At 43.7% G+C, this 27,071-nt stretch overlaps 1 protein-coding gene across 1 annotated transcript in view; it reads right to left on the bottom strand.

Annotated features, from left to right (window-relative positions):
- The window catches only part of KIF5C (kinesin family member 5C), a 166,879-nt gene extending 147,554 nt beyond the window's left edge, over positions 1–19,325 (bottom strand). Inside the window, exon 1 of the mRNA XM_022569689.3 lies at positions 18,772–19,325. Within this exon, the coding sequence (XP_022425397.2) occupies positions 18,772–18,897 (126 nt within the window). The 5' untranslated portion in view covers positions 18,898–19,325. The remainder of the gene's footprint in view (positions 1–18,771) is intronic.
- Between the last annotated feature and the right edge of the window lie 7,746 nt (positions 19,326–27,071).

Below are 27,071 nucleotides of genomic sequence, written 5' to 3' on the forward strand. Positions count from 1 at the left end.
CAAGAGACTAGAGAAAGTGAAGAGCAAGCAGGGGATTGTTTTCCAAGACTATCACAATCCAAGTAAGAAGCAATCAAGGTCTTCAAGACCTGTTCATGACTAAAAACAAAACAAAACAAACTAGGAATAGGTGGTACTTCCTTACCTTGATAATGGACATCTACTAAAAACCTACATCAAACATTGCTTTAAGATCAAGACCGAGACAAGGAGTCCTGCTATTATTGTTTTTTATTTCAGACTGTCCAGGAGGTCCTATCCAATGCAGTAAGACAAGAAAAAAGAACTTAAAAGTACATGTTTTGGAAAGAAAGAAAAAAACTAACATTATTTGAAGATGACAAAAAATTATCTTCATGATATATCTTTTTAAATTTACTGACAATTTTTAAAAGAGAGTTTAGTAATATGGTTGAACACAGATGGACTTAGAAACCCAAGAAGCAGTCACAAATCTCTCCACTTTTAAGACACAGAAGAGAAGGGTGAACACATGTTTTTATAAGAAAAGCATCATAATTCTTTTCTCTGTGGACAGATCCATGTAGATTAATAGCAGACTGAAATATTCAGAAGTCTAGCTTACAAGGCTTCCTAACAAATATACCACACCCTGAGAACAGTGGCATTGTATTCTATGGAATGTCCTAAACAGCCTTGCAGATGGAAATCACAGCAATAACAGAGAAGCTGATTCTGACCATCATATATAATTTGATATCAATGCAAAGACAAGAAAGAGAGAGAAAAAAAATCCTCCATTTTCAAGGGTAGCCCTAGTTTACAGCTACCTTCTCCTACAGCAGTCCCAAACTTATGCCTCAGCTCAGAAACACCAAGTTAAACAAAGCTAAGCGTGCTGATTTATGGCAGGACTGCTTGAGGGAGCTGGGGGGCTCGGGTCTCCAAGAGGCAGAGAATGTGGGTAGCTCTTCCTACATTTAATTGATATCAAACCCTTTTATCAGGGAATAACTCAAGGAACTAGTGACCTAGAGAAACTCGAATTTAGAAAATGCTGTGCACCCAAACATTCTCAATTCCTGGTATGAACCAAAATAGCAAAATCAACATAGCAAACAGTTTAAAGCAAGGACTCTGAGGCCAGTGTGCCTGGGTTTGAATCCCAGATCCACAACTTACTCTTGTGTGACCTTAGGCAAGTTACTTAACCTGTGTCCCAAATTTCTCATCTGTGGAAATGAGGAGATGGGTTAGGACAATAGTGGCTACCTCACAGAGTGGTACTGAGGATTAAAATAAATGGCTGAATAAACGTAAAGCATTTACGTGTTTGTTAAGTCAAGCAGATTTTGTGATACGCTGTCACTACTCTGTTAGAATTACAATATTTCACAAGCAAGCAGGGAAGAATATAACCTCATTGGTGTAAGAAGAAAATTACTGGTCATCAAACAGGTTCATAAAGGTCTCTGAGAAGAGCAGTAACACACAGATTGTCTGTAGTTCTGCTAATGAGACGCTCTTATCAACTGATATTTATACTGAACACTAGAGTTGTGTTTGGGGTGGGGTGAGGCAAATAGAAAATAAAAAAACAGGCTATTCTTAACCTTTAAAAGATTGAGGAGTTTTCTCTAAATATGGTTCTCCCAAGCATCCAAGTTGAAAGGCACTTTCTCTCTGACCTCCCACACTCACTTTCCAGAGTAAGCTCCATCTACTGAAATGCAATTTAGTGCTGAAGAAATTCTGCCAGAATTAAGCCACTTTAGAGGGTTGTTTTCTATCATCTCTTCCCTTAAAATAGCAAGATCAACAGACAGCAACAGACATGAAACTACTGTTGTACAATGAGGAGCCTTTGACATATACAATATCCCAAATTAGACCATTCTTACCAACAATGCAAAATTCTTCCAGGAAGTGTCTAGATCATCAGAAAAACATTATGCTAAATGTGGTTTAAGCTATGTATACTTTACTGTGTGTCAATTCCTTGAAATTTGGTGATCCACACATGAAAAAAACCTTCATCCCGTAACTATTGGGGTTAAACAAGATATATTAATCCTTTTAGATGACAGATCAAGGGACCATAACTGTTGAACTTCGTCTGGGATAGATGAGAACATGCATGTTTTGCATTGTACCACCAGGCATAAAGCTGTGAAGAGCAAACTTCAACAGTACCCGCCTTCGTGGGAACCTGAAAAGGTTGTTTGAGGCCAAGGGATACATGATTTAAGGAGAAATGTTTCGTGGGTGTATTTCTGAGCCAGCTACAGGCTAGAGTAGAGTTACCAGTCAACTAAACCAAGTTTCAATTCCTCTAGCCCCCTTTCAAGACCCTCCACATCTCATTCCGTCCTGTTTATTCTAATCTGACCACCTTGCTGCTCCTCTGTCCTCAAGCCTCTTGAATGTGGCTTGCAGGCTTCCTCCAGTCCTTGAACACACAGTGATCACATTGAATAACTTTCCTCCCCTGTAAAAATTCTTACCTCATCCTTCCTTTTCTCTTTATCTCCTTCTGTGTTCTTTGAGCTTTATACCATGAGTATGCCTTAATTTATCACTTCTATAAAACCTAAAATTTAATCAGAGTAATAGGTAAAGTTTTCACAAATAAGTTTCTTAAATAAGTGGTATTTGACACGATAATCAAGGCACCCCAAAAAAGTGACTAAACCTATTCAATAGAGAACAATACTTTGTATTCAAAGTCATTTTCTAAGAAAAGGAATGTGTCCTGTCTTCTCTAGTAAGATCAGAGAATAGAGACACCCAGGAAGGGGGCCCACAGCACTCTTTTCCTCTCATTTTCAGCCTGGCCCGAGTTCCTATTCATCTTGCTTTTCTTTTTGTTTACCTTACCTGGGTTCTCGTGTCCCAGCGCTGGGTTTGCCCGTGATGCCCACAGGACGATGAGCCTGGTTGGTGGGCTACCCCAGAACTAAAGAGCATGCTGGTGCCTGGATGTATAGAACCACTAAAGCATGAAGTCATGCGTTTTGCATGGTGCCACCATACCTCCTGGAAGGATGGACTCCTACAAGATGCCCCAGGTCATCCAGCAAGATGTATCCCTACGTGAGCTGCTGTTAGGTTAGACAAGGTCTGAAGTTCATCCAATGTCACAGCATGAATAATTATATCTGTGAGCATGTGAGAAGTGCCTTGAGTTAAACATAAGTGTAGATCACCACCTCCGAGCAATTCCTCTGATGAACGTTGGGAGGTGGACCAACACTTCCAAGTCCTTCCTTCGTCTTTAAAGCCCAGGAGGCTCCCCATTCACCAGCCTGACCCCAGAAGTGCCCGATGCCAACAACATTCCAAAGTAAAACAGATCACTGAATAGTTATACTTTTAGTTTAAAATTCATATAAAATCAGAGGAAACGCCTGGAACAAAACCCAAGACACATAAATCCCAGACCACTGCTCTATAAATTACCCTCTCAAATGATTATCTCCTTTACCTTAAAAATTAATTCCCTGCCAGATGGGATACTCATATATCCCCAGAGGCCATAGGGATGGGTAGACCCCTATAGAAAGCAACAGGATAATACTGAATAGGATCAATTTAAATATTCACAGCATTGGGTCCAGTAAATCAACTTCTGGAGAATGTATCGTCTAGAAATAACTCAGCAAAAGAAAACAGCTCTGTGCATGCATATGATCACTAAAGCATCACCCAGAGCAAGGGGAGATGAGAGCTGAATGAGCAAACTGTGATCTATCAGCCCAAAGCACACTTAAGTCATCACTGAAAATTATAACCATGAAGATATTATACAACATGGAAACCCATTTATGGAGTAGGATTTGGTTTTTTCAAAAAAGGCAGAATTGTATATCTATGGTATACATTTATTTTCAAAGATGTTAAGTGTCAACCGAGAGAGGAAAAAGGAGGATACAAAATAATTAACGTGGATGATGTACGGTGGTAAGTTTATGGCTGATTTTGCCGTTGCTGTTCTTTCATGTTACCATCATGTGAATGAGCCTTTCTGCCATTTACAAAGGAGGAAAAATCAATTCTGTGCCAACCCACACAAACAGGGACATAAGTAGGGGTGGAAAAGTTTCCAGCTCCTTCTCCAAAAAGCTGTGTGGCCTTCACCTGCAAGGTGACCTCTCTCCCAGATGCCAGGACAAAGAAGGGGCACCTGTGAGCGACAAAGGCGGCGTTGCCTAGGTTTCCCACAGCAGCGCGGCCTCCCCCTGACGTCCTCCTAATGGCAGCTTTTGTTCCGCTGCGGGGAAGGACCTCATTAGAAGGTGCCTGCGCTGAAGGGGAATGTATTTTCAGGACAAGAGGTCTCATCATTCCCAGCATTAGCGACAGAATGGAGACAAGGTAAGCAGCAAATTTGCCATCACCCTGGCGCTCCTTGCCTGGAAATTAAAATCCGCCGGCTGGGGAGGTCGACCCAGCACCCAGCGGAGGGTAGGGCGAGGCCCGCCGCCCCCGGGGGCGGCTGCGGCTGGAGCCTGACGCAGGACGGCAGGACGGCATTTCCAAGACGAGGCCCCCTGTCACCTTTTGGTGTTCTCGATGTCACCCACGCAAAGGCATCACAAATCCGCATCACAAACCCGCTGCAAATGGCTGGTACTTAATTACAGGATGCGGGGTGGAGCACAATCCTGGCGGCGGGGCGGGGGTGGGGGGGGTGGGGGGCGGGGGGTGGGGGGGTGGTAGAGGAGGGTGACGCCCAGCTACAGCACACATCCCTTATCAGGTCTTTTTCTCAACCATATTTAAAACAGAAATCTCTAAAGCGGCTATGCAGAACTGCAAAGTAACTGAGGATAAAGAAGCAAATTTTACATTTGCAGAGCAGATTCCTACCCCAGCTTCGAGGTAAGGATCAAACGGTCCCCCTGCCTGAGGTTTCCCAGAACACCACTGGATGTGCTTTCTCTCTCTTTTTAACTCCGTCAAGGTTGTGCTTCCTCTTCTCTTCGGACACTCACAGCACACTACTTTTTTTTTTTTCACTTGCTTCCGCCCGCTGAGTTAATTATATACACGGTTATTGATAGCAGGGATCTTGTCTTACTTATCACAGGAAGTCCACAGTGCCTAGCACTGACCTTAGCATACAATAAGCCCTCAATATGCCAAACTGGAACCAAAATTAATAAATGCAAAAACAATCAGAATGCTAGCATCTAAATGTTACAGCAGCACTGTCATATAGAAATATATTGCCAATAGAAATATAGTGCCAGGACTTCCCTGGCGGTCCAGTGGTTAAGACTCCTCGCTTCCAATGCAGGGGGCGGGCGGGGTTCGATCCCTCCTCAGGGAACTAGGATCCCACATGCCGCATGCCACCACCAAAGAATAAGAAGAGAAAAAAAAGATATATATATATAGGTATGTATGTATATACACAATGTCAGACAAAAATGCAAGCCACACATGTAACTTTAAATTTTCTAGTAGTCACATTTTAAAAAGTGAAAAGAAAAGCGGGGAATTTATTTCATCAATGTTATTTAACCCGATACATCCAAAATGTCATCATTTCAACATGAAATGAATACCAAAAGAATTAATGAATAAATTAATATTTTTACATTCCTGTGTTTTTTTGGTACAGAGCCTTTGAAAGCCAGTTTACATTTTACATCTCCCACGCACCCCGAGTTGGACAACCACACTGCAAGTGCTTCATGGTCACACGAGGCTGGTGGCTACCATTTTGGACAGCACAGTACTACAGTGAAGCTCCAAAAAGTCCACAGTGCAGAAAAACACCTCTTTAGAAAGGGAAACATTTTCCATAGTAATAAAGAACTCATTTAAAGCTTTACATTGACCTATATGTTACCTCTTTATATTTGTTTTTAATAGAACGAAGGAAGTGAGTATTAGATAGGTGTATATTTTCCCCTTTCCAAACTTGTTTAGATAAATGTCCAGATCAGAAAATATGGTTTAAAATACATCCTCCACAGGGAACTATATTCAATATCCTGTGATAAACCATCATGGAAAAGAATATAAAAAAGAATGTCTATATATGTATAACTGAATCACTTTGCTGTACAGCAGAGGTTAACACAACATTGTAAATCAACTAGACTTCAAAAAAAAAAAATTCTCAAGCCAGTCTTTTCCAAGAGGCATATTCATTAAGGGAAAGTTAACAACACACATGAGCGAGCAAGTGTTACTCTAGGATACAGCACTTCAGGTGGGGATTTTTTCCCACTTGTTTGAGCAGATAATTAGTGGGTTGTGTTGTTTAGTAATTATCACTGAAGAGCTAAACACTTCTCTTCTAAAGTCTACTTTCACAAATATTAGATAAACAAACTATTAGTAGTTTGAAGACGGTTTCGATGCTATCGTGATGACATTAGTACCAGGGGCCCTGGAATGCCAGAAGCCTCCCCTAACAGTCAGCCGCCTTCTCCCCCTGGGCGGGCGAGTTTGCTCTACACAGGAACAGGGATACAGCAGGTGTCCAAGCACCACCTGGGTAGGGCACTAGCACCCATTATCCCAATATCAAAATTGGCCAAGGCTTGGGCAAGGAAGCTTGTGTGGTCTTCCTGTTTTCTTCACCTCACCACCCCACCGTCGCACAGCCCAGCCTGTTCTGAACCTTAAGACCAGCCCACAGGGGCCCGAATCTGTGGGCCCAGACGAACTTATCCACTCAGCAGTGGATGATGCTGAGATGGAAAAACAGCCAGCCCCCGGGAGCCAGCCCAGGAAGCCAGACCCTGCAGGGGTCAGCTTACCACAGAGGCCAGATAGAGGAAGGAACTGACCGCCTCCCAAGGGATCCTGCCCACCAGTAACCAGGACCAATAGAGGTTTGGACACTGACCAATCAGATTGGCATTTGTTCCTCTCTATGGAGCAAGAGGTGCCATGAAAGAGGAGCAGAAGTCCGTTCCCCCAAGGCTACCCCAAGTTTCTGATGTCAGACGGAGCTGTTGTCTACCCAGGTTCCCAGATGAACATCAGTAATCTCTGTGGAGTGAGGGACCCGATCATTCATTCAGTAAAAAACTATGATATAACCTCCTCAGAGAACTGAAGCAGGCTGTTCTTCGTTTCCCCTTGAGAACAGATGAGACCTGGGAGTGGGGAGACGGCTCTGTGAGAGAGCCTGGGAAGAGTCCCTGAGATTTGCTAGCCCGGAATTGGGTGACCAAGCTCTTCAAACAAAATGCTCCTAAAATAACATTACTGATATCAGCAGCTCTCACGACCATACTCTGCAGTCAAAGAAATTAAAGCATCGATCGTGTGGGATTTGGTTTTTATTTGCACTTTTTCTCTAACCTCAACTCCTTTCCAAGGTTTCTTTTTTTATGAGAAAATGCGTAAAAAGAGAACTACAAACCTTTTTCCTTAAAGTATTGTGTTACACTGAATTCTCTTCTCATCTGCTCACCTGGCATGTTTTCCCTTCAGCTCTGTGGATTTATTTTCCAGTATTCAATTCACATCAAGGATGAGTATGCACTGACTGAAAAGATAATAAATACTAACACACCAAGACACACCTAAAAGAACTGCTCTAAACGTAGTTGGTACCGATTTTATAAGGGTGGGTACTGAGCTTAGAAGACAAATGAGTGACGTGTCCTGCTTTGCTGACGTTTATGCAAGCCAACTAAAGCAAGGGGAGATGCAGCAGTGAGGGAAGCTATAAAGCATGTTGCTCTTTAAATAGGTTTTGTGGGTGATTCTGCAATGCTGGCATTGGTTTATTAAAAAGGATAACTAGGACATTACTACTGTTAAGGGAGATGCGCTGGACATCTCGATTAGCCCTGATTGCTCTGTGTGTGTTTCTACTGCCACACATGACTCGATAGCAAAAGCCTCCCTCCCTCTTGTTTCAAGGTTGGTACGTATGAGCATTTCTTTTCCTCCACACTTGTAATCAATAGTACCTAGTATTCTGATCTGAGCAAACCAACTGTAGAAGAAACTTATAAGGCAATGGGAGGAATTTGTCTGGGTATTTGACATTAAGGAATTGTGTACATGTTAGCTGTGATAATGTTATTGTGGTTTTAAGAGTCCTGATCTTGTAGAGATATCTATTAAAGTTTAGGGATAGAGTAATGTGAGACATCAGATTTCACTTTAAAATAATTGAGTGATTTGGGGAGATAAGGTTAGGGGTGTATAGAAAAAATAAGATTAGCCCATTTGTTGATGATAGCTAAAACTGGTTGATAGATTCATGGGGGTATATTTTGATATTCTTTCCACTTTGGTGTATGCTTGAAATTTTATATAAGTTTTTTTTAAGAGTACCTAGTAATCAAAGGAAAAGGAAAAAAAAAAAAGCTCTTTCTAGGGCTTTTTTGGGAGGGCTATTATATCCCTTCTCAACTTACCATTGCCTGGAAGATATCACAGGCCATTCACTGTTAGCTCCAAGAAGAAAGGACACATCCATCCTAGTTTTCTTTAAGACTACAATCTTGACCTCTATCTCTCGCTGTCTCAAGGGACAGATTTCGCTTTTGATCACCTCCAAGGAACAACATCCTTTAGGATACTGAAACTGACAAGAGACAGCCAACAAAATCCTATGGTTTACATTAAAAATATGAAGACACTGCCGTGTTCTGGATCTATGGGTTAACAGTGCATGACGAAGCACACGCTCTTGGTAAGAATTTAATTTAGCTGAGGTATGAAGGGATGTCTTATGAGACAAATTGGCACCAACCCCATGGAGTTTGCCATGGGGCAAAGAAATGAGAATATAAAACAGAAGACAATTCACCATCTCTACATTGCTCCCCCTCAAAAACTGTGGCTACCTTAAAATCATCTATATCCTTTTACCCAGCAATCCCAATTCTAGGAACGTATTCTAACAAAAAATTGGGCAAGAGCACAAAGAGATGCATACACCGATGTTTGTCACACCTTTGTTTATAACTGAAGAATAAAACAGAAGAAAAACAAATGTCCATCAGTAGAAAATGGTTAAAGTACTGATTAGACACATATGGAATTATATACAACCTCTAAAAATGCTGATGTCTGAGGTATACCGTTAAGTAAAATGCTGGGTTTCAAAACAGATTTTATAAAATCATATCTTCATTTTTAAACAAAGTATGTTTCCTATAGAATAGAAAAGAGCTGGAATAAACAATAAGATGTTAACAATGATGTTTTCTGGTTCATAAAATTAACAGTGATTTTAACCTTCTCCTTCATGTTTTTCTGCATGGTCTGAGGTCTTTTCAGTGAGCATATATCAGGACGCCTGCAAAAGCTATTTCTTTTAAGACAACAACAACAAAACCATGAAGATATCCAAAGCAGGAAAGAAGTTACCAGAGCTAGACAGAGGTCAAAGGTAAAAATCCAAGCAAATAACCCCAGGCTTGGACATCTGACAGCCCAGGAGCGTCGGCATTCTTTCGCTTCTTTCAAATGACATCTTGTACGGAGCAACTACTCTATTCCAGCTACTAGTCCAGGACTTGCAGATGGAAACGAATGGCACACACTTCCTGCCCTCCAAGGGGTTTAGTCTAATTGGGGGAAAGGACACTTATACCCAAATAAATGAAATGCAGTAGTGGGGGAGGTCTGACAGGAGTCCTGCGTGGTACGAGGGGTGCAGGGAAGAAGCATCTAACCTGGCCAGGGTGGCGGGGGGGAGGGGAGGGGGAGAGGAGCTGGTCACAAAAGTGTTCAGAAAACGCACCATGGGATGAGATTCTAAAGGCGAGTGGATGTTGCCATGCAGGTACACTTTGAGGACGGTCATCCCAGGCATGTGGGATGTGGGCAGCTGTGGCGGCGAAGGGCAGACATTGAGAAGCCTAATATTTTAGGGGAACAGAAGCCCAGACGTAACATAGGGTCGGGGGTGAGGTTAGGAAGGTAGGTAGGGCTGGGGGATGGAGGTCTCGAATGCCCCCACTGAAGCATCTGGGTTCCAAATGAACAAGACTCTCTCCCCTTTTTTATGGCCGTGCCACGTGGCATGCAGGATCTTAGTTCCCCAACCAGGGACTGAACCCTGCAGTGGAAGCGTGGAGTCTTAACCGCTGGACCACCAGGGAAGTCCCAAGACTCTCTCCTTGATCGAACTTTAGTCAGGCTCCGCTGAGCCCTCTTCTCAACTGGGCCTTGACCTTGGACTTCCATGTCTGTCCCTGCAGAGTCCAATTTGAGCAAGACTCCTGCTAAGGCAGTTTAGAGAGAATCCCCACCACCGTCAATATCTAATCACCCTCAATACTGCAATACATGTATCTTAAAACGTTGATATCTGGCCTGCCTGCAGCAAGAATCCTATTAGGTCAGTTCAGCAAGAATCCCCCTTACCTTTCATGTCCCCTCTTAGTGACTGTCCATCCACCTATCCCCCCACCAACCTGCTCCACTTGTACTTGAGCCTGGTTTCTCTTCCCTATTGCAGTACTATAGACCCCCTACTACAATAGTCTTCCTTACTATCTTTTACAAGTGTGAGAATAATTTTTTCTTTAACACAACCTGAAGGTACCAGCGCACCTGTGAAGGGTCTAAGGCTTTCCCCAGATTAGTCAGTCTGACAGGTGTGCAGAGAAATAACCATTGTGGGTCTTACAACAGTGTACATTTTCTGAACCAGGCACCGTACTTGGCAATCTACACACATTAGCTCATGTAACTGTCACAAGGTGGAGAGTGTTATTATCCCCATTTCACAGGCCGGGAAACTGAAACAGCATGGTGTAGCAATTTGTCCAAGTTCTTAAAGCTAAGAAGTCGCAGAGCTGGGAAATGATGGTCCTGGGCTGTCTGCCTCACGTCCAAATTTGGTGCTGGGGACAGTAAGATGAATCTAAAACTCTATCTCGCAAGCTCTGCAATATTTGCAAATAACCACAAACTCAACATCTCTCTTCCTACTAAAAGGAACTTGGTTGATGTGCAGGAAATGGGTTAAGGGAGGAGCTTTCTCAGCCACAAAAATAGGACTCTATGGAAAACCTGAGAGAAATCAAGTGAAACTGGATCTGTCAGGGAGCTTTTTTTTTTTTTTTAACTCAAGAGAAACCATTAGGGAGGATGTAGTTTTGTTTTTGCTTGTGTAACAAGTAGACACGGGTGAGAAACCTGAGGCCGGTACTAAAGAGAACCCAAAGGTGGGGGAGGTTTCGTATTCTGAAGGGAGGAGAAAAGCCAAGGATGCAAAACACTGTCATTAAACAGGGGAGTTAGGCCAGATGAGCACAGGTGGAAGCAGAGGGAAATCCCCAGTGATGCCCAAGTTATTTAAGGAAATGCAGAAATTGGCATTTAGGGAGACTTGATTCCAGGCAGGGAAAAGGGGAAGACAGAACTGTCAATCAAGATACACTTACTAAGCAACAAGAAAATGACAGAAAAGGGGACAAAGACGTAAAAAAAAAACAGCTCCTGCTTCTCAGAAGCTTGCAATTTACATGAGGAGGATATACACACGCATGCGTGTGCACACACCTATGTGTGATCGTTGCAGATAATAGGAACAGCTGATATAGTCTATGAGTAAATGGAACCTGAGCTCTGCCTTCCAATGGTTAGGAATTCCACAGGTAAGAGGAAAAGAGTGGCTATTCCAAGCAGGAGAATGGGGTGAACCAGTTCCTAGGAAATGGGGATGCAAGAAGGGCTTTCAGGGGCTAGCCAGAGTTAAGGGCAGTAATTTTGGGGGGCAAGGCTAATTCTGAAAATGAGGAAAATTAAAAGGGGAATAGGAAATGTGGGAGATAATTAGCATTTATTGAGCATTTTCTCTGTGCTAGACCCTGTTTTGACCACTTCATTTCATCCCAACGACCCTGTGAGATAAGTAATTATCTCCACCTTAAATATGACCAAACTGAGGCCCAGGAAAGCTAAGCAACTTGAAAAATGCTCCACAGAGAGCTAGTGAATCCACACTCCGTTCTCTCTGACCCTCCCCGCTGCCTCTACCAACCCCAGTCATTTACATAGCATCGACTGTGTGCTCACCACCAACATGAGTGGCCTCCAGTGACACATGCCAGGTTATAGCTACTCTCCTGTGTTCACTCATTCCAGGGTTTCAGAGGGTAGGTTTACAGGAAACCGCTAAGTCATCTAAACATGTGACATCTCATGTAAACATCCCTGAAGTTAGGGCACAAGAGAATGAAGGACTGATATATCTTGACACTACTAAACACTACTGTTAGTATTCACTAGACACAGTGACTGAATACATTCTTTAAAAGGCTGGCTTAAAATGTTACCGCTTTTAGGTGGGAACACAAAATGGTGCAACCACTTTGGAAAACTGGCAACTTCTTAGAGTTAAACATATAGTTACAATATGATCTATTGTAGTAATCCCACTCCTGGGTGTTTACCCCAGAGAAATTAAAAATTTATACTCACACTAGAACCTATATTCAAAGGTTCATAACAGCTTTTTTCAGAATCATGCCAGATTGGAAACAACACAAACGTCCTTCAACAGGTGAATGGATAAACAAACTGTGACAAACTTGTATAAAGGAATACCACTAAGCAATAAAAAGGAATGAACTATTGATACATGCAACAACAACAACCTAAACCTCAAAGGACCCAAGCTCAAAAAGATACTTAAATTTATGATTCCTTTTTTTTTTTTTTTTTTTGCGGTACGCGGGCCTCTCACTGTCGTGGCCTCTCCCGTTGCGGAGCACAGGGACGCACAGGCTCAGCGGCCATGGCTCACGGGCCTAGCCGCTCCGCGGCATGTGGGATCTTCCCGGACCGGGGCACGAACCCGTGTCCCCTGCATCAGCAGGCGGACTCCCAACCACTGCGCCACCAGGGAAGCCCTATGATTCCATTTTTATATATACAATTTGGAAAAGGCAAAAATTATACAAAGGAAGAACAGATAAATGGTTGCCAGGGGTTAAGAGAGGGGAGAAGGTTTGATTACGGGTGGGGGGGTGGGGCGGGGCATGAGGACTTTTTTTTTTTTTGGAGTGATGAAATTTCTTTGTATCTTTTTTTTTTTTGCTTTGTATCTTGAGTATGGTATGTGGAGGCAGAATAATGGCTCAAAAGATGTCCACACTAATCCCTGGAAGCTGTGAATATGTGGAAGTTACAGGATAAAAGGAACTCTGCAGATGCAATTAAGATTGCTAATCGGCCGCCCTTATATCAGGGAGATTATCCCCGATTATCTGACTGGGCTCACTGTAACCAAGTGGGCCCTGAAAAAGTGAAAGGGGGAGGCAGAGGAGTCAGTGAGAGAGACAAGCCATGGAAGAAGAGGCAGGAGAAATTTGAAGCATGAGAGGGAATCAACCCACTGCTGGCTCCTAAGGTAGAGGAAGGGGGCCATGTGGCCAGGACCTGCGAGTGGCCTCTGGAAGCTAAGAACAGCCCAGGCTGACAGCCAGCAAGGGGATGGGGACCTCAGTCCTACAACCACAAGGAACTGAATTCTGCCAACAACCTGAATGAGCAAAGAAATGAATTTTCTCCCAGACCCTCCAGAAAAGAACATGGCCCTGCCAACACCTTGCTCTTGCCCTTGTGAGACTCTAAACAGAGAAACCAGCTGACTTGATGGACTTCTGATTGTCGACTGAAAAAAAAAAAAGCACAACCTAAAAGCTGAGAAATATGTTTTATTTAGGACATTTACTGAGGACTATAGCCCGGGATGGCAGCCTCTCAGATAGCTCTGAGGGACTGTTCCAAAGAGGTAAAGGAGGAGTCGGGATATACAGGAGTTTTTGCAGGGGAAAACAAAACAAAACAAAACTATGTAGTGGAACATCAAAAGATTACTGCTAATCACAACAAACAGACATCTCAAGTTAATGATTTTAGTGCTCTTCTATGTATGGGAAGATGAAAGAGTCTGGGCTAAGGAAACCATTCCTTCGATATGCATCTTAACTATCTAGGGCCAGTATTCTGTTTTTCTATGTCCTGAATTCCCCTCAGGGGGCACCATCAATGGCCTGCGACATCCTTTGTCCACATGACCTATGGAAGCTGTGTGATAATAAACTTGTATCATTTTAAGCCTTTAAATTTGTTGTAATTTGTTACAGCAGCAACAGGAAACTAATACAGCATAGCTACACAACTCTATGTATTTTTCACACCCCTACAATAGAACTATACACCAAAAAAAGTGACTTTACTCTGTATAAATTTTAAAAGAAAATACTCTTGCTTTAAAAGACCATTGCTATGGACAAAAAGAAAAGTTCTAGCCATATTTCTTCACATCTTCAGCCCATAATCTCCACAAAGATAACTCAGGCTTGGAATTTGGTCTCTGTCCTGGCTCCTGCCTTCCCTGCCCATCCACTGCCCAGAACTAATCTAAGCTCCTACAGCCTGAGGCCACTTTCCACCCGAAGGCCAGCTCAGGGTTTATAGCTAATATTTTGCTTTGGCTTTCAAACAAGTCAGAACTTACATTGTCCCAGGGAAAGCACCCATGGTTAACAACACCTGCTTTCCCAGGATTGCAAACAAGAGGAAAGCCCAAAACTGAAGGGTATAAGTCCATTTCAAAGAACCTCACTGAGAACTCTCTAAAACAGAGTTCCAACAATACAGATGCATCAAAACCAATAGGCAGAGCTCAAAGTAATGAATGACTCACGCGGAATTTTAGCAGCTAATGGAGTAGTATTCTGAGAAATGCTGTAAATCCAATATTTTTCTCTGAAGAATTAATGTGGAGTCCCTAGCCCCGCCCTCCACTTCTAGCTCACCACGAGTATCATTAGCACTCCTAATTTTTAACAAGGCTGGATACAGTTCTTTCCCAATTTTCTTATAACATTTAAGTGTATTATATGCTCTCTTACCAGGCCTGCTCAAAAGAATAGCACATCTCTTTAAACTTATTTTTTAACTACCCCCGACAGCCTACAGTCAATTAAAAGTCCATGAAATCAGCTAAATACATCAGAGTTAAGATTTCTAGGCTCAACAAAGAGATCAATAAATATTTATTAAGTGCCTTCTATGGGCAAGGCCCTGGGAAGTACAAAGAAGCAAAACATGGATGGGCCTTGTCTCTACACATGCCTTACAATGTCATTAAACATATGATCAAAATTAATAATAATCTAAGGCAAAAAAATCAGGAGATCATATACAGAATAAATGCTACAAGAGTTCATAGTGGGAAGAGACTGTGGCTGGAGCAGTCAGGGAAAGAAAGCTCTGCACAGGATGGGGGGGGCGGGGTGGAGCAAGAATGGTAGAGATAATCCCTCCAAGACAGGACATTTCTTAAAAAAGAAAAATCTAGGAACTCCACCTGCAAAATCTCCCGCTTAGCATACATCTCCATAAGAAATGAACAAGACGTTAAAGGAAATAAAATCACCCCAGTTTCAAAAACAAATAGAACGTCTGGGATTCTGAATTTGGACTCACAGATAACTGCACAGAAATTCATTCTTCACTCATCTCTCTTGGGAGTGAAGGTGACATTTCTGGATGGCTCTGGGCTTCTTTGGTCATCCCCACAATCTCTGTCCCTGCAAGCAAGGAAGGGAATGCCCACCTAAGGCAGTTTCCACCTGCAACTGAGCCATGTGGGATGGTTCCTACTGAATTGACTTGGGAGCCATTCTACTTGGTGTACAACGTCGGATACAGCCTGCCAGAACTGTCACTTCCTTTAGTTACACATTATTAATTAGGAATGGGAAGGGTCCTAGCACATGCCAACAGAAGTCCCAGCACCCTTCAGCATCTGGCAGTTTTCTGTTCTGTACCACACTCACTGAAAGATGTGTAAAACCGTGTTCATAGCAGCTCCATCCATAAGAGCCCCGAAGTGGAAACTATCCAAACAGTTACCACCAGTTACTAGATAACTAAATTGTGGTACATTCATATGAGATACTACAGAACAATGAGGATGAACAAATTGCAGCTACACACCACAACATGGATGAATCTGACAAGAGTAATGTTGAGCGCAAGAACTCACACACAGAAGTGAACATACTGTATGGTTTTATGTAGATAAAGCTTAAAAAAAAGCTAAACTAATCTATGGCATTAGAAGTCAGAATAGTAGTTACCCTGAGGCAGAGGGAGTCAGTGACTGGGAGGGATGCTGGGGAGAATTCTGCAGTCCTGAAAATGTCTGTTTCTTAGTCTAAGAGGTGGTTACAAAGGAGTGTTTATAAAAAAAAAAATCATCAAGCTGTACACTTATGAAAACACTTTTCTATATGAATGCTTTATTTCAAAGAAAAATTTACCTTAAAGAAAACTGAAAACTCTCTGTTGTATTAAAGGATTATAGTAAGGGACTTCCCTGGTGGCGCAGTGGTTAAGCATCCGCCTGCCAATGCAGGGAACACGGGTTCGAACCCTGGTCTGGGAAGATTCCACATGCCGCGGAGCAACTAAGCCCGCGCACCTAGAGCCCGTGCTCCGCAACAAGAGAAGCCACCGCAATGAGAAGCCTGCGCACCGCAACGAAGAGTAGCCCCCGCTCGCCACAACCAGAGAAAGCCTGTGTGCAGCAACGAAGACCCAATGCAGCCAAAGATAAATAAATTTTTTTAAAAAAAGGATTATAGTAAGATGATCATAAATGTTAATCTACAGTTGAACAGCTACATGTGTATTCACATCCACAATCTTTTGTTTAATATACTTATTTTATATGGTGACTTTGTTTTTACTTTATTCACTCAATAACATGAATATGTAGACGGGAATTAAATATATACTCATAGTAGTGTCAAAATGAAAGAATAACTGTAAGATTAAGGATATCTGCCTTGCACACAGATCAAAGGGATGATTTAGTACTCCACTTCATTAGTCCTGGTATATCACCCTTAGAAGATGGAGGAAGAGGAGGAAGAGGAAGAAGGAAAAGCGGAAGAAACAACTTCAGCTTTTCTTTAAAACCTCTGAAAAACTAGGGTCATCAGACCATGTTCTAGGGCTGCACAATTACTTGTTAAAAAATTGTTACAAGACAAGGGGCAGGGACTAGATGTCCCCAGTAACTCCCACTCTATCTAAACCATAGCGAGGCTCAGGAAATAGCAAGTCAGACTGTAGGCTGACCCTAGCTTAGAGGTGTATCCCAACACCTCTGCCCCATCTGCCCCATGTACCGGCCAGATATGTCACTATCCCATGTCTGCCATTAAGTATAGAATCTTCCTCATCAATAATTGTAGCATACATCTTTTCTTCAATTTAACACTAAGCAGACAGAAAACCCCTCTTTCCTGCCCTCTTAGGTCAGCTCTCAGGGTGAACTACCATCCCCATAGCATGTGGAGGTCACGGTTTTCTGATGGCTGTGAAAACTGGGAGGAGAGAAGAGGGCGTCGAGAGGAGCTGCCTTCCTAAGGGAGGTACAAGATGAAGCCCTGAGGCCAGAGCCTTGCCTCTGTTCCCCTCGCGCGGAGAGCGCCTGTCTTCCGGTTCAGCCAGCATCTGCCAGTGCTCAGGTCCATAACCAGGGACCGCGGCACAACCTTGGCGAAGATGCTGGGACTGCTTGGGCCGGCAAATGTCGGCCTCTGGTGCCTAAGAAAGGCCGGGCTGACTCGGGCAGAGACCCTAAGTAAATTGTCACTTGTCAATCACTTGACCTAAATACACCAGCCACTGGGTGAAATAGGAGGGAGGGGGTTAGTCGGAGCATGCTCAGTAAACGGGATGACATCACTTAATCAATGCTGAGGCCGGGAAGGCTGCATCAGCAGCCTCGAGCAGGCTGCCAGGAACGTGTCAGCAGGGATCGGGAGGCTCCCGTTAACTCGGTCCCTCCCCACGCGACTCGCATACAAAGAGGGCACCATCAGCTACACACGCTGAGGACAGCGGAGGGGGAAGGGCGGTGGGGCGGGGGGAGGCTGGCTTATTTCATTTGACATATTCCTTTAAGAACTAAAACCCAATGGTATTCCCTCCCCCCCACCAGCAGCCCCGCTGCAGAAAGAGCCAAGTCTGCGGAGGTGAGGGAAGGGGGGAGGGGTAACGTGGGAAGGGAGACCAAGAGGGAGGGGGACCCCAGCCACACAAAGTAACTTCTTTGGGCACAGAGGCTATTTGGTTGCGCTCCGGACCCCCAGCCCCACAGACGTGGGCGCACAGCCTCCTCTCCACCCAGCGTGAAGCACACCCGAGGATCTGCGGACACCAGGTGGGGGTCGCCCTATTGCGACCGAGGCCCAAGCCAGGGCAGCCTGGGTTGAGAGGAAGCAGGAGACACCAAGGCCACCAGTGTTCCCCCATCCCCCGCCTTCCGCGTGCAGAGCAAGGAGGAACGCCGCGGGGAGCCAATTCTGCACAGCTGTGGGAGCTCCGCGCCGAGGCTAGGATTTTTCCAGTACCTTGTTTCTTTCACCAAGCTCGTGAGAAGAGGCAAAGTGTTCGATAAATTGAACCAATGCCTGTAATCATTTGTGGGTTACACGTGGGCTTGAGGGTAACCTGAACACACTACCCACGCGGTGTGGCCAGGGCGGGGAACAATGGGCCCACTTGGGCCCGCACCCCAATAACAATGGCGGCGCCGAACACTTCCTCGCCCCCCACCCCGACCCCCGCCGCCTGGGTCCCGCCCCATGGTCCCCAGTCGACCCTCCACCGGCCCAGGGGGGAACTACGGGGGGGGGGGGGAGGGGATTTCTCGTTAAGTCCACCCTAGAGGGCAGCCCCGAGGGGATGTCCGAAGGGGTAGCCCGAGCATCTCTGCCTGATCTGGGGCGTCAGGGCTGCGGCGCGAAGCAGCAGGGGAGGCCAGACTTCCCAGCCACTTACCCCGATCACCACGGTCTCATCGCCTTTAAATTTGGGGATGAATTTGTCCCCGCGGAGGATCTCAGCTTCGTTGAGTGGCCGGAACCGGCACATCACTTTGATGCTGCATTCGGCTGGATCCGCCATCTCTGCCGGCGGCAGAGAGAAGGGGCGCGGGGATGGGCGGGGGGACGGGGTTCCGCACAACTAGGGAGGTGGTCGAGAACCGCACCGCCCGCAACGAGGCCGCCTCCCGCAGCCTCCGACGAAGCTTCTCAGCAGGTCATCGCGAACTCGGCGGGCTGGGCAGCTCTGGCCGCTCCGAGACCTGGTAGGTGGGCAGTCTATCAACCTTTGGCCCGTCCGGCTGCACACCTGCCTTCCCTGGCCCTGCCCTGGCCCTGCGCTGCGTCCCGGGACCACCTGCCCAGGACCACGCGGCGGGCGGACGAGGCGATGCGCAGGGAGCAAGCCTCTCCCGGCTCAGACCTCCCGGGCTCCTGCGAGCTCAGCCATCCTGCATCAGCACCGGCGCGCTCCGGCGCCTCCCCGCCCCGCCCCTTCGCCCCGCCCTCCCTCGGTCCGCCCCGGGACGGTGACGTCACTGCGGAGATCCGCCCCGCCCTCGCCCAGGCTCCACGAGCGAAGCGTCCTGGGACTTGTAGTCGTTGCGCCTGCGGGTGGAAGGACAAGGATGCTTGGAGTTGGCTTTCAGAGACAACGCTGGTGCCCCGGGTGACACCTCCGAGAGCCTGCAGGTCTTGGCTGGCTGCCCAAGTCAATAACAGGATGGATGTCACATCCAATATTCCCGGTTAAAATCTCTATAAATAACCAGGTCTATATCATCTCTTTACATCGTTTCATGATCCCAAAGGAAAATCCCCTCTTAAGACAGTGTCCAACCAAACAGTTATGAAGCATTTTCTCTGTGCCCAACAGTTTTTAAGCGTCGTGAGGAAATCGGAGGGAGGGGGGCAATGAGATTTGCATGAATATTTGAAGTCAGTAACTCCTGAAAATGCCTGTACATAGATAGCAGTTCATACATATTTTGGGTCAGGGACTCCTTTAATATCTGATGAAAGTTAGGGACCTCTTCCATAACAAAAACAAAGACAAATAAACCTGTACACACCCACAGATTTTTCATGCTATTTGAGAGGGATTGGAGACAGCTGAAGCCTGTCTGTGACTCCCAGGTTAAGAGCCTCTTAATTACTACTAATTATTGTACAGTTTACAGAACCTCTGCCTAATGCCTACTTATAACCCTGTAGAATGAACAGAATGTATACCGGGTCAAGTCCAAAGTACTTTGCAAAATATATCCAGGTCCCATGATCAGATTCTGTCTACTTATTAGCCTCATCTCTTGCCACTTCTTGTCTTGATGTTTACACTCTGACAAACACCAAACTACTTGCGGCTTCCTGCGTTTAAATTCACCTCTTGCTCTGCTTGCTTCTGGTATTTTGTTTAAGCGTTTACTCTCCCAGAGTCAAGCATTCATGCCTATTAGTAAGTACGTATATTAGGGCTCTTACCGTGGAAAGTGATAGAAATCCACCTGGAGCCACTGAGTTAAAGGAGGGAGGGTGGGAGGGAGACTCAAGAGGGAGGGCATGTGGGGATATATGTATGCATATGGCTGATTCACTTTGTTGTACAACAGAAACTAACACAGTATTGTGAAGCAATTATACTCCAATAAAGATGAATTTAAAAAAAATAAACAGAAAAAAAGAAGAAGACAGATTGATCTGGCTTATTAAAGGAATGATGAAAAACCAAGCCAGGGAACAGGCAGACTACCAAGGCTCTCTCTCTACCACCGGTCCCTGTTCTCTCTTTTTATTGGCCTTACTCTCCCTCTAGATCATCCCTTCAACGTGTCAAGAAACCCAGCTGCCAACAGCCCCTGCGTTCATTCTTCAATTTCTACCATTAGATAAGGATAGATGTTTGTTCAGAGATTTGGTTTGAAAACCCCTAGGGCAAGTCTGTGATTGGCCTGGGCTTCGGTTGGTGTCTACCTCTAGACAACTCGATCAGAGTCAAGGACGTTGTGAGATCCTGCAGGAATCTCACGGTCGGAAGCTACACGAAAGAAGAGGGACATCAGTCCCAGAAGAAGGGCGTTCTGCAGGACTGGCAGAACAATTAGATGTCCACTCTCCCTTTCCAGTGCTCTTTTCCTCTAAGACTCAGCTCAGCCCTCCCTCCTTAGGAAGGAGCCCTAAGTGAGCCCTCCCTCCTTAGGAAGCCTTCCCTGACTCACTAAACACTGACAGAGAGTAGGTGGTCCTCCTTGTTGTCTCATTATCTCCTGTGTCCACCTCTGTCACTGCAATTCCACGGGCAATGATATCTGCCTCATCTTTATGTCTCTAGCATTTAGCACATAATAAACAGCACAGATGTAGGACCCATGGCAAGGTATTTAATTTCCTTAAGACTCAGTTTCCTTATCTCTATCATTGGAGTAATGATACCATCTCATAGAGTTTTTGAGGGAATTAGAAGGAATAATACTTTTAAAGCACCTAGCATGCTGCCTGACACACGTATGATATAAACCTTTGAAAGTCAGATATGATGATGATGAAGAAGTTATGAACAAATGAGTGTAAAACAAGTAATTTACTCAGTTAATTTTAGGAACACATCTGTTGATTAAATGCAGGTGTACCTGGGAATAGAGGTTCTCCACCTAGCTGAGAAGACACACCTACTGAAATAAACTTTTGTCAGCTATTGTGAGCAGTACCAATTTTATTTCCTGTCCTCAGATAGAGTGAAAGTAGGTTTTAAAAGGCCCAAATGCTACATGTTCATCTATTTTCACCTTAGTAGTTCTCTGGCTCAGACACCCACAATCTTCAGTTGTCAACTTCACAATATACTGGAGAGGGCAGTCCAATCCCCAGTTTCCCTGAGCCCGCCATAGGATGCCTAGAAGCTCACACACACTGGTTTGTCTGAAAAGGTCAGAACATGGATAACCTGTGGTGGTAAGAGAGAACTGACTGTGTGTCCCTGGGTTCACTCTTCATTTATTCATCCACCTATCCATCCATCAACTACTGATTGAACAAATGACATTTGCTGCCACTATATACATTTAGGTTTATTAAGTGAACTCAAGGGGACTATGGTCCCCCACTTGAGGGGAAATTGCAAAATAAGTCATCACCCTCAGGCAACTTAGAAACAAGTCAGTACTGAGGTACAATGCTCAGTGGTGCTGAGAAGGCTTAATCAAGGAGACGGACTAGGTAGGATTTAAAAAAATTAAAAAGAAACACCAAAGCACAGACAACAAAAGAGAAAGTAGATAAACTGAACAATATCAAAATGATAAACTTTTATGCATCAAACAATACTATCCACAGAGTGAAAAGGCAACTCACAGGATGGGAGAAAATATTTTCAAATCATATATCTGATAAGAGATTGATATCCAGAATATATAAAAACTCCTACAAATCAACAATATTTTAAAATATGATTTAAAAATGGGCAAAAGACCTGAACTTTCTTGGAAAAAGATGCACAAGCACGTGAAAAGATGCTCAACATCACTCATCATTAGGGAAATGAAAATCAAAATCACAATGAGAGGGGACTTCCCTGGTGGTGCAATGGTTAAGAATCCGCCTGCCAATGCAGGGGACACGGGTTCGAGCCCTGGTCCGGGAAGATCCCACATGCCGTGGAGCAACTAAGCCCGTGCGCCACAACTACTGAGCCTGCACTCTAGAGCCCGCAAGCCACAACTACTGGGCCCATGCGCTACAACTACTGAAGCCCGCGCACCTAGAGCCCGTGCTCCGCAACGAGAGAAGCCACCGCAATGAGAAGCCCGTGCATTGCAGCGAAGAGCAGCCCCCGCTCGCTGCAACTAGAGAAAGCCCGCGCGCAGCAACGAAAACCCAACACTGCCAAAAATAAATAAATAATAAAATAAATTAATTTTTAAAAAAATCACAATGAGATACTACTTCATACCCATTAGGAAGGATTTTATCAAAAAAAAAGAAAATAAGTGTTCAGGAAGATATGGAAAAATTGAAACTATTGTACACTGTTGGTTGGAATGTAAAATGGTGTGGCTGCCATGGAAAACAATATGGCCATCCCTCAGAAAGTCAGAAATAGATTACCACATGATCCAGCAATTCCATTTCTGGGTATATACCTCAAACAATTGAAATCAGAGGCTCAAACACATATGTGTATACCCATGTTCATAGCAGCATTATTCTCAATAGCTGAAACGTGGAAGCAACCCAAGTGTCCAAGTCATCTATGGGGAATGCGTAAACAAAATGTGGTATATACATACAATGAAATATTATTCAGCTTTAAAAAGGAAGGAAATTTAGACACGAGCTACAACATGTATGAACCTTGGGGACATTAAGTGAGATAAGCGAATCACAAGAGGACAAATACAGTATCAATTCCATCCATATGAGGTGCTTAGAGTAGTCAAATTCCTAAAGACAGAAAGTAGAATGGTAGTTGCCAGTGGCTTGGGGGAGGGGAGAATGGGGAGTTATTATTTAATAGGTATGGAGTTTTAGTTTGTGAAGATGAAAAATGGAGATAGATGGTGGTGATGATTGCACAACAATGTGAATTTACTTAATACCACTGAACTGTACCCTGAAATAATGGTTTAAATAGTAAATTTTATGCTATAAAATATAATATGAATTTTATGTTGTTATAGTATATTTTACCACAATTTTTTTAAAGTGATTCCTATATTTGGGGTATGTTTCTGACATCACGGGTTGGCACACTCAGCTCCATTTGTTTTGGGGTTTTTCTTGTTTTCTGTTTTTTTGGACCGCGCCACATGTGGGATCTTAGTTCCCCAACAGGGATTGAACCCGTGCCCCCTGCAGTGGAAGCACGGAGTCTTAACCACTGGACCGCCAGGGAAGTTCCTATTTTACCACAGTTTTTTAAAGGAACCTTTGAGCACTGTTGGTAGGGATGTAAATTCGTGCAGCCACTATTTAAAAAAGAAAAAAAACAATCAGCATGCAGTTTCCTCAAAAAATTAAAAACAGAACTATCATATGATCTAGCAATTCCACTTCTGGATATTTACCCTAAGGAAACAAAATCCCTGTCTTGAAAAGATATTTGTACCCTTGTGTTCACTGTAGCATTATTTACAATAGCGAAGACAGGGAAAACATTTTGTCCATCTGCAGACAAATGGATAAAGAAGATGTGGTATATATACAATAGGGTATTATTAAGCCATAATAAAGAAGGAAATCCTGCATCTGCAGCAACATGGACGGAGCTTGAGGACATTATGCTAAGTGAAATAAGTCAGAAAAAGACAGATACTGTATTACCTCACTTATACGTAGAATCTGAAAAAAAGCAAACTCATAGATATAGAGATCAGATTTGTGGTTACTAGAGGCAGGGGGTGGGGGAGTGGAGACTGGATGAAGGTGGTCAAAGGTACAAACTTCTAGTTATAAGATAAATAAGTCCTGGAGATGTCATGTACAGCATGATGACTATAGCTAACACTACCATACTGCATATCTGTAAGTTGCTAAGAGAGTAGACCTTAAAAGTTCCCATCACTGTGTACAGTGATGTTAACCAAACTTATTCTGGTAATCATTTCACAACATACATATATCAAATCATAATGTGGTACACTTAAAACTGATACAGTGTCATATGTCAATTTTATCTCAATTTTTTAAAAGATAAAGAAAAATAGAATAGAATTACCAGGGCTGGTGGTTGGGGGGAAGGGCGGATGTTGGTCAAGGAGTACAAACTTCCACTTACAGAATGAATAAGTCCTGGGGATGTAATGTACATCTATAGTACATCTAATAGTACAACTATAGTGACTATAGTTAACGATACTGTACCAAGTACTTAAAAGTTGCTCAGAGAATAGATCTTAAATGTTCTCACCACCAAAAAGAAATGGTAATTATGTGACATGATGCAGGTGTTAGCTATCACTATAGTGATAATCATCTTGCAAAATATAAGTGTATCAAATTAACAAGTTTCTATACCTTAAACTTATACAACATTATAGGTCAATTATATCGCAATAAAGCTGGAGAAACAAACAAATTAATAATAGATTTCCCCGGGGGGTGGAAGGAGTAAAAAGGGAAAGGGAGGTGATTGGGTCATTGGGGTTAATTCCTTGACATCCAGCCCACCACTCCCTACTGTGAAGCTAGAACATGCTGTGGAGAACCATCCCCAACTCCGGAGGTGGGTTTTGGTTAGTCTCAGACAAACAGTATCATCCCATCCTCAGGGGTGGGCACGATGAAGCCAAGGAGATAAAAGTTTGCCAAGTTTTTGGAAAGAGATTCTATTTCCCAACCGTTTCCTCCTCGGCTAAAGGATGACATTCAACACCAATTGTTACTGACACATCCTGTGACTGCATGGAGAACAAGGCTTAGGATGAAGCCAAGCTGTGGGCAACAGAGCCAAGAGACCAAAAATCCTGGGTCTTTGATCACATGATTGAGCCACTGAGATTCAACAACCCAAAACCCACCCTTCTCTAGATTTCTTTCTTGAGCCAGTAAACTTGCCTATTCTTCAAGTCAACTTTCTGTGACTTGCAGCTGAAAAGGTATTAAGTGATACCAGAAGATATCTAGGGAGCAAGAGAGCAAGAGACACAGTCTGGAGGTCAGATGAAGCTTACATACCCAGGACAGCGAGAAAACCTATGCGACCAGAGTGAAATTAATGAGAGATTATGTCAAGAGGCTAAGTGAAACAAGCCAGAGAAAGATTACACCGCATGATCTCACTTATATGTGGAATCTAAGAAAAACAAACCGAACTCGTAGATACAGAGAACAGATTGGTGGTTGCCAGAGTAGGGGGTGAGGGAGAGGGGCGTCAAATGGTACACACTTCTAGTTATAAGATAAATAAGTCCTGGAGATGTCATGTACAGCAATGGTGACTATAGTAAATAATACCGCATTGCATATTTGAAAGTTGCTAAGAGAAAATCTCAAAAGTTCTCGTCATGAAAAAAGAAACGGTAACTATGTATGGGGATAGATGTTAACTAAACTTACTGTGGCGATCATTTCACAATATACATATATATGAATACAATGCTATATATCAATTATCTCTCGGTTTTTAAAAATATATTAACAGTGAAGGAAAAAGAAATTGATCTTTAGAAAACCTTCCTGAACAGCTCTAGCCCACAGAGCTCTCTGCTGTCTCAGGCCGTCGGTTCCCTTGATTTGGCACTTGAGCACTTGCTGTCTTGCAGTGACATTCCCAGCATTGTCTGGTTCTGTTCTCTAGTTCTTTCCTCTTCACAGTATTTTTCTTTCTGTTAAATGTCTTGTGTGTACGTCTTGCTCCCTTATCTATGTTGTGGGGATCATGTATCATTTACGTGCTTGATAAAAATATTTTCTGGATGATCAGCCCGTGTCCATCATGATCATGATAATGGCAAGGACAAATGAATGAATACATGAACCTGGAAATGATGATCTTGCATTGTAGATGGAGCCTTGGGCTCAGGATATGCATTTTTAAATAGAATTTTATAGTTCATTTTATTTATTTATTTTTGCCCGCACCATGCAGCATGTGGGATCTTAGTTACCTGACCAGGGATAGAACCCCTGTCCCCTGCATTGGAAGTGTGGAGTCCTAACCACTGGACCTGCATTTTTCATTCATTCTGCTGCTAGGAAGTTCTGCGACTTTAGAAAATATATTCAACTTCTCTGAATGATTTTTTTACACCATCTGTTGAAATGGTGCTAAAAATATTATCTCTTCTGGATAAGTGAGAATTGAGAGAGAAATATGTGCCAAAATGCCTGGAAATAAGGTCTGGGAGAGGCTGTGAAGAGATTGAGGGAATCACCCCTTCCAAGAAAGCATGAGAAGAAAGAAAAGTATGTAATAATATAAAGTGAATTATTCCAAGGCCTGGCATAATGCCAGACACAAAGTAGCAACTCAATAAATGTCTTTCATGTGTTCACGCATCACTCATTCATCCAACAAATGTGCATTTCCCGTTGCAGCGATGAATCCCCGAGTGCCCTAGTAAAGGAGTCATCTGCTTCAGGGATTGGTCAAGTCCTGCTGCCCTGATTTTTGCTCATGGTTACGTTAAGAGGTGTGATATGCTCTTCCAGGACAGCGCCTACTCCACTCCCCTCCTTCCTGACCCAGCAAAGCCTTCTTGAAGCTGGAATTTATAGGTCCTTTGAGGGCAGTTAAGGAACTGAGGAATTCACCCACTAGCA

This window comes from Delphinapterus leucas, chromosome 8 (assembly GCF_059928025.1).
Source record: "Delphinapterus leucas isolate spDelLeu-1000000601 "Yukka" chromosome 8, BTC_Dleu_Yukka2, whole genome shotgun sequence".
Taxonomy (NCBI): Eukaryota; Metazoa; Chordata; class Mammalia; order Artiodactyla; family Monodontidae; genus Delphinapterus; species Delphinapterus leucas.